This window comes from Camarhynchus parvulus, chromosome 6 (genome assembly GCF_901933205.1).
Source record: "Camarhynchus parvulus chromosome 6, STF_HiC, whole genome shotgun sequence".
NCBI lineage: Eukaryota > Metazoa > Chordata > Aves > Passeriformes > Thraupidae > Camarhynchus > Camarhynchus parvulus.
The window spans coordinates 28050000-28064735 of record NC_044576.1 but is presented as its reverse complement, the minus strand read 5'-3'; the positions used below and the strand labels follow the sequence as shown (position 1 = coordinate 28064735).

The 14736-nt window shown below is 36.0% G+C and overlaps 1 protein-coding gene across 3 annotated transcripts in view; it reads right to left on the bottom strand.

The window, feature by feature from the left end:
- The window catches only part of ATRNL1 (attractin like 1), a 425510-nt gene that overhangs the window by 200339 nt on the left and 210435 nt on the right, over positions 1 to 14736 (bottom strand). For all 3 annotated transcript variants that reach the window (XM_030950737.1, XM_030950738.1, XM_030950739.1), the window contains exon 25: positions 13988 to 14049. In XM_030950737.1, coding sequence (XP_030806597.1) covers positions 13988 to 14049 — 62 coding nt within the window. The remainder of the gene's footprint in view (positions 1 to 13987; positions 14050 to 14736) is intronic.

Here is a 14736-nt window from a genome sequence, read left to right as displayed (position 1 = left end):
TGCACATCACATGCTCTGGTTTTCTCCTGGAAATGTTTCCATTAGCATGGGATAAACTCCAGTATAACCCTCCAGATATCCACAACAGCCTCAACAATATGCACTGCATGTTCCACGTTCAGTAGATGGAAAAAAGTATAGGATGAAGTAAAAAGGATGAAGTATAGCAAAAAAAAAAAATTATAGCAGTTTATATTCCATTCACTTTGTAAATTCTGAGTAATTTCCTGGGATGCAGGAAGGGTAACTACACAAGGAGTATAATTAATTTGAGGAGCTGGGTTTGCATAGTGACAATAGGTCTGTGTTATCTTATGGAGTATTTCCATGGGTAATTGCCCAGGGAAAACATCTCCAAGGACATCATCACATTACAGTTCCAAAGACACAACAGAAGAATTTAAAAAAAAAAGAAAATTAAACACCTGCAGTGCACAATCAGAGCATACACCTTCTCTCTTGCTTCAGTTTCTTTGTATTGTAACATTCAATCCATAAAGTATTTTAGTAGAAAGATCATTGAACTCAACCTCTTTTAGTGAGTTTCTGGATACTGAAAAAGGCTTCTAAAGCTGGCACTTGTAATCACTCAGAAGATCTTTCAAGTTTTTAGACAGTTTTTTTTAATATAAGTATCTGGATTTACTAATTGTGTGAAGAACTTTCACACCATGTTTGCTCTTCTGCTGTACAAAGTGGTTTCAATTAATCTAACTATTGAAATAACTACTAGACATCTACAACTTTTCTGCCAAAAAGCTTCAAAATATATTCTTTAATACAGGAAATACCAAGATTTATGGAAGTAGCATAGTTCAGAGGAGTACTGTGCATAAGTGCAAAGCAACAACCAATGTCTTCCTTTAAAGGCAAGCACGAGTGATTGTAAATTTATATTTGGTTGCCTAGAGAAGAGCAGAACTAAAAAACCCCCACTGACCACCAAAATAAATTCAGTTTTTCAGCAACATCTTTTAAGGTTTTTAAGCCAAGAAGGACTTATAAATAGTATTTCCCAGAAATGTTTCCCTTCCTCTACCCTGCAGTGTCCAGCTGGTACCTGCAACAGATGCTTTAGCGCAGCATCAGGGTACTGATGTGCTGCTAGAGATTGGGATGCTGTGCATGAAGTAAGGGAAAGCCATCTCACTCTTCCCCTCCTCTATAGTCCTTCCAAAATCCACTAAATTAGGGAAACAACAGCAAGTCTGTTTGCAATTTTTAACTCAGTGCTCCTGGAATTTAGAAAAGGTTAATACATGCAAGGGAGCTGGACACAAGAAACTAAGAGAGAGCCTTGCACTGTGTGACTGATTTATTATGAACAGGAAGAGAATCTCTACCCTTAGAAAATTCTCTCCTTCACATTTATTAATTTCTTGAACAGTTCTCTTAAGTTAGTAGAATAAAAAAATATTCAGAATTCTGGCTGAAAGACTTCAGACAAATGGATTCTGTGCTCTGTATGTCAGTGGAGTGGGTCACACCAAATTTTCTTCTCATAAGTCAAAACATTAATTACTTGCAAAGCTAAAATCAGAAATTAGTGTCTTAAAAACACACCCATAGATACTATAAACCATTGGAAGTTACAGCATTGATAATGTGACTATTGTATAATCTTTTCTTGGCAAGTAAATATTCTAATTTTTTTTCCTCTTTTTTTTTTAAGAGGGTGGTTTTTTAGGGAGTGAATCAAAATTCATGCTAAAGAATGAATGAAGAAAGAGATGGAAAATAGATTTTGTGAAATTAACCCAGTTCCAGCCTGTGGTGAGATAAGATCCTTGCTTTATGTAGGGCAATAAAACTTAAAGCTGACTGCAAAGGATCTCACAATACAGAGTGACTTGGCAATAAAATAAGAGAATGAAATTCAGCGACAATGAACTGAAGGCAATGTGCACAAGAAAGAAAAAAACACCACAACTAGCTACAAATACAAAATGATAGGTTCTAAATTAGCAATTACCACTCAAGAGAATGATCATGAAGTCATTGCAGATAGTTCTTTGAACATATCAACTGAATGTTTAGTAGCAGTCAAAATAGAAAATAGGATGTTGAAAGAGATTAGAAAAGGAATAAAGAACAAACCAGAAAGCATTGGGATGTCAGTGCATAAATCTATAGTGTGCCTCTACCTTGAAGCAACCATCACCTTATCTCTAAAAATCTAAGCTGAATGTAAAAGGTATAAAAGAAAGCGGTCAGCTTGGTCAGGGGAATTAAATGGTAGAAGAAATAAGTTCTCTTTGGCTTTGAAACAATAGGGATTTAAAGAGAGCCATGATAAAGACATTAACATCACAGGCAAAAAATGTAAAAAAACAGCAGGATGGGTGTAGGTGGATGCTCTCCAGTCCCCCATTATATTTCTTATCTCCTCCTTGATATAAAAACAGAAAGTGCAGTGCAAATTAAATGAACTGAAAATTGGCCATTGGGCAGATAAAAAAGAATCTGTCAGCAGGGGACCAACATCAGAAAAGGAACTTCAAGATGGGTTACAAAGCTCCCATCAGATCCACTCAATTTTGATGGGACAAATATATAATAGCTGGGAGATCTATGCATGACACAAAGACAAAAGTGATTAATAATGGTTAATGGCACAGAGGTTAAAGAGATTGTACAACGGTCAATTTTTAGATTTTTTTATACACTATCATTGCTAAATTGCATTTATGAGAACAAGGAAGTCAGATGTCATTTACATTGCAAAGGATTTCTCTTTCCCTTGGAATGAAGCAGTTCCCAAACCAGCTTAGAGACCACTGTGAATGACAATTCAGTATGATTTACTGCTGGGATGCTGAAACAAAAGGGTTAAAACAACCTTAAATACTCAGGTGCAAAGCAGTAAGCAGCACTTGAGAGATAAATTTATCACCCTACAAGGGTCTGCCAAAACAGATATTACCAGACTTGTTCTAAAAGCTCTGCCATTGGCATTTTGTGAAAGGAAATTGGAAAACATGGAGAGAATACAGAGAAAAATCACAAAAAGTATTCAAAATTTGGACAAAATCTTTTGCTGACAGTGACTTCACAAATACATCATTTCACTTTTGGAAAAGATCAAGTGGCAACTTGCCTGTAGTTAATCCACATGATCATAGATTATGTGCACCATCTCTGACTGTCCAGTTGAGACTGAGTGACATCCAAATCAACAGACATTTGGATAAATTCCTCTGCAAAGCACATGGGTTATGACATGCTAACCCCAAGTACAGAGTGAATGACTTTCTGCATTTATCAATGTAAATCCTCCCAATAATACAACTGCCATACCAAGACACTCTTAAAACCACAGCAGCCCAAGTATTATCAAGATTTTGTGCTCTCCAGAGCAAAGAAATAAAAGTGCCAGAAGACAAGGATACAGCTTTGCACAGTTTCCCCTTCAAACCACGTGGAACAAAAAAGGAGGAAACACTAAAAAAGCATGCTTGAAAATGACCAATCCATCACCAGCACCCTGGATTACAGGTTGGTTGGAAGTTACTGTCCTAGCATGATTTTGGAGACAATAAACAATTGGAGAACTAATGAACTGCAGCGGAAGAAGCCTTGTACACAGTTTGTGTCCAGCACAGCAGAGGAAAGTGGCCAAGGAAAGGCTGCAAGAGAACACCAGGGCTGGCAGGGAGGTCTGGGCTAGGCAGATGCTCTGCCCAGAAGGGCTCTGGGTAATATGAAAACAGAAATAGTGATTTAATAGAACAAAGAGAGGGGAGATTGCAAGGAATAATTACTGCCTGCATAAATATTTTTGCAAGCTACAGAGCAAATTTTTGACTTTCAGAGGTCACATTTAGGCATATTTAGTGCAGACCTGGCTGAGAAAACTAAAGTGTTTTCCATAACTCAGAAATTAGTTTCTCTGTGTTTCTTTAGGTGGCAAACTAAAAAGTGTTAGGGGAATTAGTGGATGTGTTGCTGCTTGGTCTGGGCAAACTGAAATAAAATGTGTAGATATTCTTAAAGAAATTGAAATTGCATGGATAAATAGAGGGGGAAATCTGTGAAATGTAATGATCAGCATGTTTAGACCAGATGAATTAACGACACATTTGTGCCTTAAGCTCTGTGAATGCATAATAAGTACACTATGGAATTCCTTTTTTTTATTATGCATTAATGCCTATAAATTACATATTGTATCAAAGTAATACTTTGGTTAAAGTGAAATAATTTACTTATTTTTGCAGGAATGTAAAAGGAACTAAGCATAAATATTTTAAGAATCAATACTGTAAATAGAAGGTAAACAAAACAAAATGTGCCATTCTTTGTTATTTCTTTTTTCATTCTCTAATTGTTTAACATACAAAGAGAATAATCGTTGTTTTTACGATTTTACTTAAGACAGTAATTTGCACAATAATTCAAATAAATTTCCACAAACCAATGAAAGCAAACACTTCTACAAAACTTTAACTTTCATCTAGTATACTTTTAAATCTACTAAAATGAAAAATTATGTGAGATTGTACTTTGAGCATCCATCACATTTACTCTTCTTGCAGGACAAGGTAATGCAGCAGCCCAGAGCTGAGCGTGGGGCAGCACCCCTGGTTGGGCCCAGCCTGGGAGCAGCACAGCTGGGCCAGCACAGGGTGTCACACTGCTCTACCAACTGCCATCCTCCTGTCCCCATGCTCCAACACGTGACAGACCCATCCTTGTGTCCCAAGGGGAACTCCTGCGGGGCTGGCTTAGTGTGGATCAGGAATGGGGTTTTGAACCAAGCCCAGAGTGCCCCTGTGGAGCAGCCCTGGAGCTCAATCAGAAGATGTGCAATGTTCACTCCAGAGCCAAAGGGGCTGTCAATCCATGGAACTAAACCAGAGCTAGTTTTAAGACAAAAAAAAAAAAAAGCATTCAGTGTGGATGTCAGGTCCTCAGCACCATCTCGCCCAAGTGATGATCTGTTTCTTCACACTGCTCACCAGCAGAGACAGAAGCTCCCAAAATTCCTTTCATCAAGTTTGTTAGGGGCATAGCAGACTCATTTACTGCCCACATATATATATTTTACTGCCCACATATATACATATTTTACAGGCTTCTCCCAAGTCTTTTTGAACACAGGAGTTGGGGCATCAAGGCAATTATTGCTCAATCACCTGAGTCTTGCTGAGCTCAAACAGTAATTAAATACTCTTCTGAATCCACCAACCTCCTGCCTGTTGATTTCTCTTTGACAAGGGCACAAAAATGTACAGTTCCCTAAATAGCAATCTAAAGAGTGACCCCACACTCTATTGTTTCTCTTCTAGTACTAACATGAACTACAATTTAGCACATTCAGTAAAACAAACTGATGGCAAAGAAACTTTTTAATGCGGATATATGCAAAGAAAACAAGTCTCATACCTAACTTAATATTTTCAAGGTAGTACTGCAAAAGTTTCCAACAGATCACATTAACAGTTTTTCTAAGAACTGCTTTCCCAACACATTATTTACTATCTTTTTATTGGCAAATAGAGCCCATTTTAATTGATATTTTATAAAGCAAGCACAATTCTAAAATAAAAATAATTGAACAATTATTTTTCTAACACCATGACTTAAATAGCAATTATTGTCACAGCAATTGATTTCTTTCATTGTACTTGACAAGAACATTGTGTTTATGAATATGATGTGCTGGGTTCAGCCATCCTTGTGTTAACTGGTATACACATGACAAGCAGCTCCAAAGATTTCAACAGGATTGTCTGAAGCACAAAGCATTGTAAACATAATATTAGAAGTCTGATGTGTATGACAGCAGAATATTTTTTTTAATGATTAATTAAATTGCTATGAATCAGAAAGTTTTATAAACATCATTATAAGTAGGACTATTTCAGTGATTAGCAATTTAGAATGATTCTGGGAATTAAGTGTTACAATTCCAAATTAAATTGTATAAAGATTTAGGGGAAAGTAGTCTTGGCTAGCAAGGAAGTAGGACATGCAAATTCCAGTTCATGGTAGCACAGTGTGTGGGGTCAGGGAAATAAATCCTGGCTGTAGAGCCAAGACATTTCAGCCGGGAGTGCTGAATTTCTGCTCAGGGAGAGGCACAGCCAGCGAAAGGCATCGCCAACAAAGCCAGCATCACCAGCCAGGTGATTCAGGAATGTCCTTTTCCTATTCCTGCTTGTCATGACAGCACCACCAGCAGCTCCATGCACTGCCTCCCATTTTCTGGAACTGAAAAGCCAAGAGCTGCAATCTTTCCCTCCTCAGCTACAAAATGTCATTGCTGCACAGCCTTAAATATGACGGGGCTTTTTCCATCAGTCTAGATCTATATTCCATTCTTTTCCCCCACAGCTTCTTTCTGAATTAAAGGAACCCAAGGAAAATGTGAACCCTGTAATCCAAAAGCCACACAGGCACTGAGTTCAAGCACTGAGCTCAGGCTTTCCAAACTGAAAAGCTAAAGAAATGCCTGAATATGAGGTAAAGTATCTACGATGGTATTTAAAACTCAAAGTATTACCAAAAATCATTTAAATGCAAATTTGTATTTATTTGTGTCTCAAATGGAATTCACACAAGTTAAGCAACAAGTTTCAAGTTCATTTGAAACTAATTACACGGATAATTCTTCTTATCCAGATGACTGATTAAAATGTTATTTTTTGATGCAGTCCTGAAAATCCATATATCCCCAGAAATAACTCTTGCATAAACTGATTCATGAAAGTCACATAACTTCCCTTAAAATTCTCTTCTTACACATTCACAACTACCAAACTTATACAAAACAGATTAAGAGTTAATAAGAAATATATATCTGCCTTCTAATCTGGTCCTTCCAGACTCAACACTGTATTTGGTAAGAATGCATGGAAAAGAATATCCACACGAGATTTGTTTTACTTTGTCATGGTTAAAACCATGACACTACTAAAAGAATGCTGTAAGTCTCCAGAGCAGCACATTAAAAATTACTATTAGAAATATCATGAAAATAATTTTCAGTCAGTAGAGCAAAATTAAGAAAAATGACAAACTAAGACTTCAATAATGGTATAAATAAAGCTTCACAAATTAAGCTCTGAATGCATAATAGGAAACAGGGAGATTGAAGTATCAATGGTGTCAACTGCATTTTATATCAGTTATATTTTAAAGTAAGCAGTAGCAATGAAATATAAACATAATATGTATTAACTTATTAGTCAGAATAGCTACTATTTTTTGTGCTAAATAATTTATTAATATATATTCAATACAGAAAACCAAATTAATCCTTCTTCTCCCAAGGCATAAACTCCTATAACAGTTTAGAATCATCTCTGACAACTGCCTTTGCAAAGTCTGGGTTCATTGGTCTTTCCTGTGCAATGAAACATCAAAAATCTTCTTGAAATTAAAGAAGAAAGAAATGTTTGAACAGGGAATTTGTAATTAGTAGAAAAATTATTATGAAAAAAAAGTATTGGCATTTTTTTCATTATGTACATGTGCAACAATGTTACAGTGGATGGAGGGGAGCATTAAATAACTTTATTCAATAAAATAATTATTAAAAATAACTATTAAAAAAGCACACATACATTTTTTAGATTTCTATTTTGCTACATACATAATTCATGCATACATCCACAAAGCTGTGGGTTTCTGTTAAATATACCACAAGCTGCTATAGTGAAGTATGAATGAACAATCAATCACACAAACAGCCTTTATGTTCGACTTAAAAGAGAAAATGGATGCAGTGTACACCAAGATGCTATTGAGAGATCAACATTCCCATTTAATCTGCCAATCCAATATCAGATTAAAATGAACCATGTAAAAGGACCCTGAAATATATTATACAATAAAGCTGTAGATGTGAACTTTTACCCTCTGTAGTTCTTCCTTTCACCTCTTTGAGGCAACAAATAAAAAAGATTTACAAACAAAACAATTTCATCTCATGTAAAATGAAATTAATCTGCACTGAATAAATAGAACATCACAGCCATGAAGCGTGATTATGTTTCTTTAGTTATGGAAAATACTTTAATATTTCATATAATTTTATGTGTTTGCCCTTCATGGGTGAAATACTCCATATTTCTCTCAATAAGTGATGGTGCATGTAAAAAAAAAGTATAAAATTTATATATATTTGTCCACTGAAATTCTGGACAAATTATGAAATACAGAATTTAGTATTTTCAGGAGTAGCTTTCCAGAGTAATTAGAATTTGAATATATTGTTTCTATTACAAAATAGTTGTGCTTTCACTTCTGCTTTTTTGCAATGGTCTCCCTGATTTATGGTAATTTAGGATTTAAAATTAAAGGTGGGGGGAGGGGGAGAGAGAAAGAGCAATTTTTTCTAGTTACTGTCAGCTAGTGAATTTAGGGAAGAAGAATGGTCACCAATGCTAAATTTCAGCCTTCCAAACCAAGAGATTCACATTATTTCAAGAATTTCTTTTCAATATTTTCACCCATTGTTATTTTTCACTGCTCTCTCTAGTACAGCTATTATTCTTCAATAATGCATCACAGAAATGTAAAATATGCTTAGAAAGTCACCATACCATGTCAGCATTGTTTAGCATGATAGACTGAAACACAATGAAGAAGTTTAACACAGTCCAAACAACTTTTCCCTTCCATCTGTAACCTTTCCAATACTTTTTCCAAAGAGGCAAATATGCTAAAATGAGTAGGTATAAAAAAGTCATAACTTTCCTTATTAGAAGTCCTGTTAAAATTCAATTTTCCTGAGGACAGAGCAAGGATTCTTAGATTTCCAAGCCAAAGAAGCATCATTCTAGAAGAACACTAAAAATTCTGCAAATGTACTGGATAAAGAATAAAAAGCCCCTGATTACCCTCAACCTGATATTAGAATTTCAGCTACTAAAGACTGAAAACATATTAGGAAAGAAATATAATTTTTCCAAGCGGTGAGTGTTTTCCTAAAATATCACCAAAAAATTATTGAAAACATAGAAAACCAACTATGATACAGAACATGACTGGGCCAGATATGGAGATTAAATTCACATCAAAAAATTCAGATTAAAAAAATTAAAAAGATTATGTAACTAGTTTAGTTTTTACTGTGTAATTTTTAGTGTGGATTTTGGAGTTCACAGTAGAATTTCCATAATTTTGCTTCTTATTGACAAAACATAGCCATCCCTACCTTGGATTGCAACAGATAATTTAGAAAGACCACAAAACCTCCGACACAAAATACTTCATTTAGTACCAAAAAATTTTACTGGAATATTTGCATTAATATTCCAATACAGAAGATTAATTCCTTTGATTTAAGATATCTCCTCTAAAAAGGAATAATCAGATTTAATATTTTTGGGCGTATGAAATTCACAGCATAGCACGCGGTCTAGCACTGTCTTTTCTCCCTCTCTGTGATTTATTTCAGCTGAGCACAGGGACCTGGAATATTTCTGCCCTGCCATGAGGAGATTGCTCATTTCTTGGCTGTCACTCAGTGCCCAGCCCATCACACCGACCTGCCTGCAGAGACAGGCGGGCACGGGGCTTGACAAAGCTGCTTGTCACCCGCTGTAATGGACAATGACACCACGGCCTGAAGGAAAACACTAATGCTTTTACTTCCTTTATTTCTTGTTATTGTTTCCCTTCATCAGCTTTCACCCCACTTCACCGTATTCCTCACATCTGGGAGCAAACTCCTGAAGTTAACTTTGCAACTGGACATGTCATAAGAAAACTCAATTCCTTCCCTTTGGAATTAAAATGACAAAAGCAAAATTTCAAGTCTATTTATCACAGATGAAAACCTGTTCTAGTTCTTTTGCTTAAAGTACAGTGGACTGGAGTTTCATAAAAAAGTGACCAGGAAGGATTAAGCACTCTAGAAGAAAAATTGCTGTGAGCCCTGATGCTGCTGAAGTCTAAGAAAAAACTGACTAACTGGATTTAACAAAGTACATCAGAAAATGTAGCAAATCAAAATATAAACACAGTATGAATCATCTGTGATGCTTCTTAGGATACAAAATCCAATGCAGCTCTAGAAAGACACATCCCTGAAAGGAGAAAATGCCAGAGCTTCAGGAAGCACAATGAACACCTCTCACTGTATTTGCTACATAAAGGAAGAGAGACTTCCAAACTTTAACTGCACTGACTTAAAGGAAGGAAGAAGCCCATACCAGCTTTAAACACAGGCACACAGGCCATCTTCAGATATCTGAGCCTCTAATTTGTGTTTTGAGGAACAGCGTCTGTTGAAATCAAAATATGTTGAACACTCACACACACTTCCAAATGACTCAAAGGACAAACAGAAAGATGAAAACCAGGAGGAAAATAATGGAAAACAGTTCTGTTCACTGACAGATTAAGTGACTCATCCCTTGTTTTGAAAAGCAACTGATCTGGTGGTACTGGGGAATCTCCTTTGCCCGCAAGCCAATAACAAGTGGCTGCTTTCTCTGGAAATATGAATACACCAAATAACTCCACAGTGATGACAAAGTTTCTGTGTGATTCAGAGAGCAGAAGACACAAAACTACATTCAACAATTCAAAACAAACACTTAGAGGAAGGTAACCCAACTCAAATTGCCCACCACAGTACAGACACGCTTTTCCCAGTGGAAGTCAAACAGCTCTGTGCTTCCAAGTGAGATGAAAACTTTTAATGCTGCACTAAGTAAAAATCAATTTTATTCTAGCCTCAAAAGTAAAATCCATTTTGCTTTGTTAACTTGATTTTCATATTACTATAAAATACTCTAATTTGAATTTATAAGAGTTCTGAGATCCCAGCCATGGTGGACATGATCTGATCCCAACACACTGGTTTTTGTCTTTCTCATAGAGATCAATATTCGATCTCATAAAGATAAGCACTCCAAAATCCAGCACTAATTTACCATTCTTCATTCAAATAGAAACAAAACATGAAGGCAGGGTACAGACCAAAGGATGCTGGTAAAGAGCAGGAGTTCTCCCACTGCAAACTCACCCCAGGGTGATGGATGCAAGCACTGCAGCTCCCAGAAATTCTGACACCACTGAAATGCAGCCACCCCCTCCCACTGCAAGCAGCACACAGCCCTACATGTGGACTTAATAAATCTGGATCTTCAGCATCTGCGACAATTCCTGTTGTAGGACATGCTCATCTTTACCAAAATACCCATCCTCTCCTTCTGCAATAAGCACTGGGTATATTTTGAGTATTGTTTTCTCTCACTTACACTGCACACAGAAAGATTTAACAGAAGGAATGCACCCCTGAGCCTAAATGACCATATTTTTTCATGGAATTTCTTAAAGCACACACAAAAGAAGGATTTTCAAACTTTCAAAGAGTCCATATTGCTTAATATTGCTCTACTTACTAAAACCTGAAGATTCTGTAATTTATGACAGTACGGAGATATGTTACAAAAGCAACTAAAATATTCTGTTCAGTCAATGAGCTTCACCCAAAGTACCAGAGGCAAGAGAAGTAATAGTTCTGGGAGCTCAGAGAACATGCCTGATGAGTTAGTAGTTGGTACAATGCATTTGAAATGCTTTAAAAATGCATTGCTTTAAAAACATAGTTCTGGCACTTGCTTATCATTTCCTATCATGATTATATTAACAGCTAACCTTTGTCGTCTGCACCAATTTCATGCTTGCCTGGTTTTTGATTATGAGATTTAACCACATTTCTTACCAGAACTTATGCTTCAGATTCTTAATACAAATAATTATCTGGGAATTGCTTGAGTACTGTTATAAATTCTGTTACACTGTTATAATTTTATTTAAAAGCAGGTATAAAAATTAAGTGTTTCTTAGCTCTCCAATTAGGATTAATTCAAATCAAAGATAATAAAAACAAAAAATTATTGAACAATCAATATTCATGGATGTTAGATGTGATCTAAAGAAGTAAATAATATTTTCATAAAATAAAGCTACTTCATAAAACCATATGAAATGTCTAAAATGTCCTAGCACCTATTTAGCTAAATCAATATATCCATGTAAGACTTGTCAACACTGCAAATTTCTATATCCCTTAGAGTTTCAAATAAACTGCCATACTTTAGAATATTGTGGGTTTTAGAGGTCCAGGTAATACAGAAATATGCTTTCTTTAACTCTGCATACTGCATTTCTTCAGTGTAAGATCATTCACATTCGCTGCCTGTGAAACTTTCCAGTGAGATCTGTACTTCTTCAAACAAGGTGGAAAGAAAAGAAGTCACAGACTTCTGAATTTCTGTGATGGCTAAAAGTCTTCAAGGCACTCAGCACAGCAACACAGATGCCACACTCTCGATAAGACAGTTTGGAATCTGTTACTACTCATATTGCATTTTTATTCTTAGAGAAAAGGTCACTGAACCAGTAGCTGAAACAAAACATTCCAGCAGAAAAAGAATGAAATTAAATAGGGTGGAGGTTTTTCACAATGCATATCACGCTCTGAAGCACTACAGTTTCAAGAACATTCTGCTTATTTTTTTCAATATAACTTCTATTTATCTTATCCTAGACTGTTTTTGTTCTAGGATATACAATATCAGTATCTTGCTAGATCAAGCATTAATTTCATCAAAATCATGCATTTTGTGCTTTATTGTGTATAGTTTTAAAAAATTCCTTACACAACAATGTTTTTAAAACAGTTCATTTTGATACAACAGGACAGTTCTAAAATGCCTGTTTTGATGCAGTAAAATGTTCATTTCATCTTTCAGTCTGGAACACAAAACCTACAAAGGAACAGTTTTAAACTACACTTTTGCCTGGTTGTTGAATAGCAGTTATTGTCAAACGGGTCTATTTGCTGCTCTGGCCAGGCAGGGTGAACAGCATTTTGTCACAACCTCAGAAATAGAAATATAATACAGGCAGGTTTCTCAAAGCATGTTGAAGTATGTTTTGTTATCAAGTACATTCAAATTGTCCTTAAACACAATTATTTTCTCTATCAACAATCTTAGTAAGTATGGCCTGGGTTATTTTTATTGTTACCACCATGATTTGCCACAGTCGCAATACACCTAATTCCCATTCAGCAAACAAAACCAAACCCCACAAACAAACAAACCCAAACCCACACAAGACAAGAAACAAACAAACCCTTATCAATATTATTCTTTTAGGCTGCAAACTGTTGACATCCTACCTGTGCATTTACCCAGAACAAACTGCATGAGACAGACCATCATACTTGGAGAGACAATTCCATGCACCCATAGAGATGGCTGCACCACCTAACAGCCTTAAGTTCACCTTTTCTAAGGCTGCACCAGGGCACAGAGCACCAACAAACTGCTCTTAGTTCACCTCTGCTATTTGTGAGAGGATCCCTCTGGTCTGGTGTACTTGCACAGACTTTGTTTTCTTCTATATGGGTTTGTAATCTCAACATTTGCATAATCATCATGAGTTTTAGAACTTGCTGTCTCCCCATGAAAAAAAGAGAATAAAACCCCAAAACACACACACACACACAAAACCAACCAAAAACCAAACACCTAAAACACCACTAGATTGACCTTTAGGCAATCAGCATTTTATTGCTCTGTTTGTGGTCAAAGAGGAGAAATGGGATATTTTATATCACCTACTAAGCTCCTCACCATTAGCCAGTGCCCTGGGTATAGAAAACTTCAGGCACTGTTCATTTCTGTGCCCTTTTTGGCAACAGAAATAAAACAGAATTTGGACCATTCACAGTATTTAAGAGTCTGATTCTTTAGGTACAGTTCCTCTTAATCCCTGTAATATATGGTACAAACCCAGCCAACCTTCATGAGGTGTGAGGACTGTACCACTGAACATGAAATACACAATTATATAACGCAAGATTCCAGCAGCTGCCCCTCCACTGGTACAAATTAGGGACCACAGTTTGGAGGCCTCCTTTCAGGCATTTCTCAAGATTCAGAAGCTGGTTAAGATACTGGTTTGATGGTAAAGAGTCATCAGGATTTCAGTCAGAAGACAAAAGAAAGCAATTTACCTGAAGAAGGTGACAAAGAACTGCACCAGATCCATGATAGTATTGTGCTGTGAGAAGGCAATCTGCAAATAAAACAGAAGTAAATTACAACATTTTCAGACTCAACAGCTCTTTTTAGACGAGGGCTTTATGGCTCCATGGATGATTACTTTCAAGTGTAATTTCAGTCTAGTCTGCACACACCTGCATTTATGATGAAATGAGATGAGCAACTAATTCCCATATCCTTGCTGGTATAAAAACACAAACAATGGAATATAATACTCATACTGAAGTAAACTTAATAGAAACATCCACATAGTATAAAGAATAAAAATAATATGAAAAATACTAGGAAATCCTATTGTAATAAATTGTCTTGTTTATAGTGAACTGTTTTAACCAACACCATTTTCCATTTTTATAAAAACACTGAAACAACGTTTTAGAGAAGACAAACAACAAAACAGCTTAAAAGTAATGCATTTAAATATTTTAATTGTATAATATTAAAATTAATGCATATGTTAATTTAATTATTATAAAAGATAAATCCGGGGCATAATAAAACACTTTCAAAGCAAAATTACTTTAAAGACAAAGTAATAAATATTCCTTTGGGCTACACTTTTATAGCCTCAAGAGAACATGCATTAGCATGGTTGTTGTAAAAGGTGCCGTAAAGCGCGACTGCCGTAAAACCGGTGCCGTAAAACGCGACTGCCGTAAAACCGGTGCCGTAAAGCGCGACTGTCGTAAAACCGGTGCCG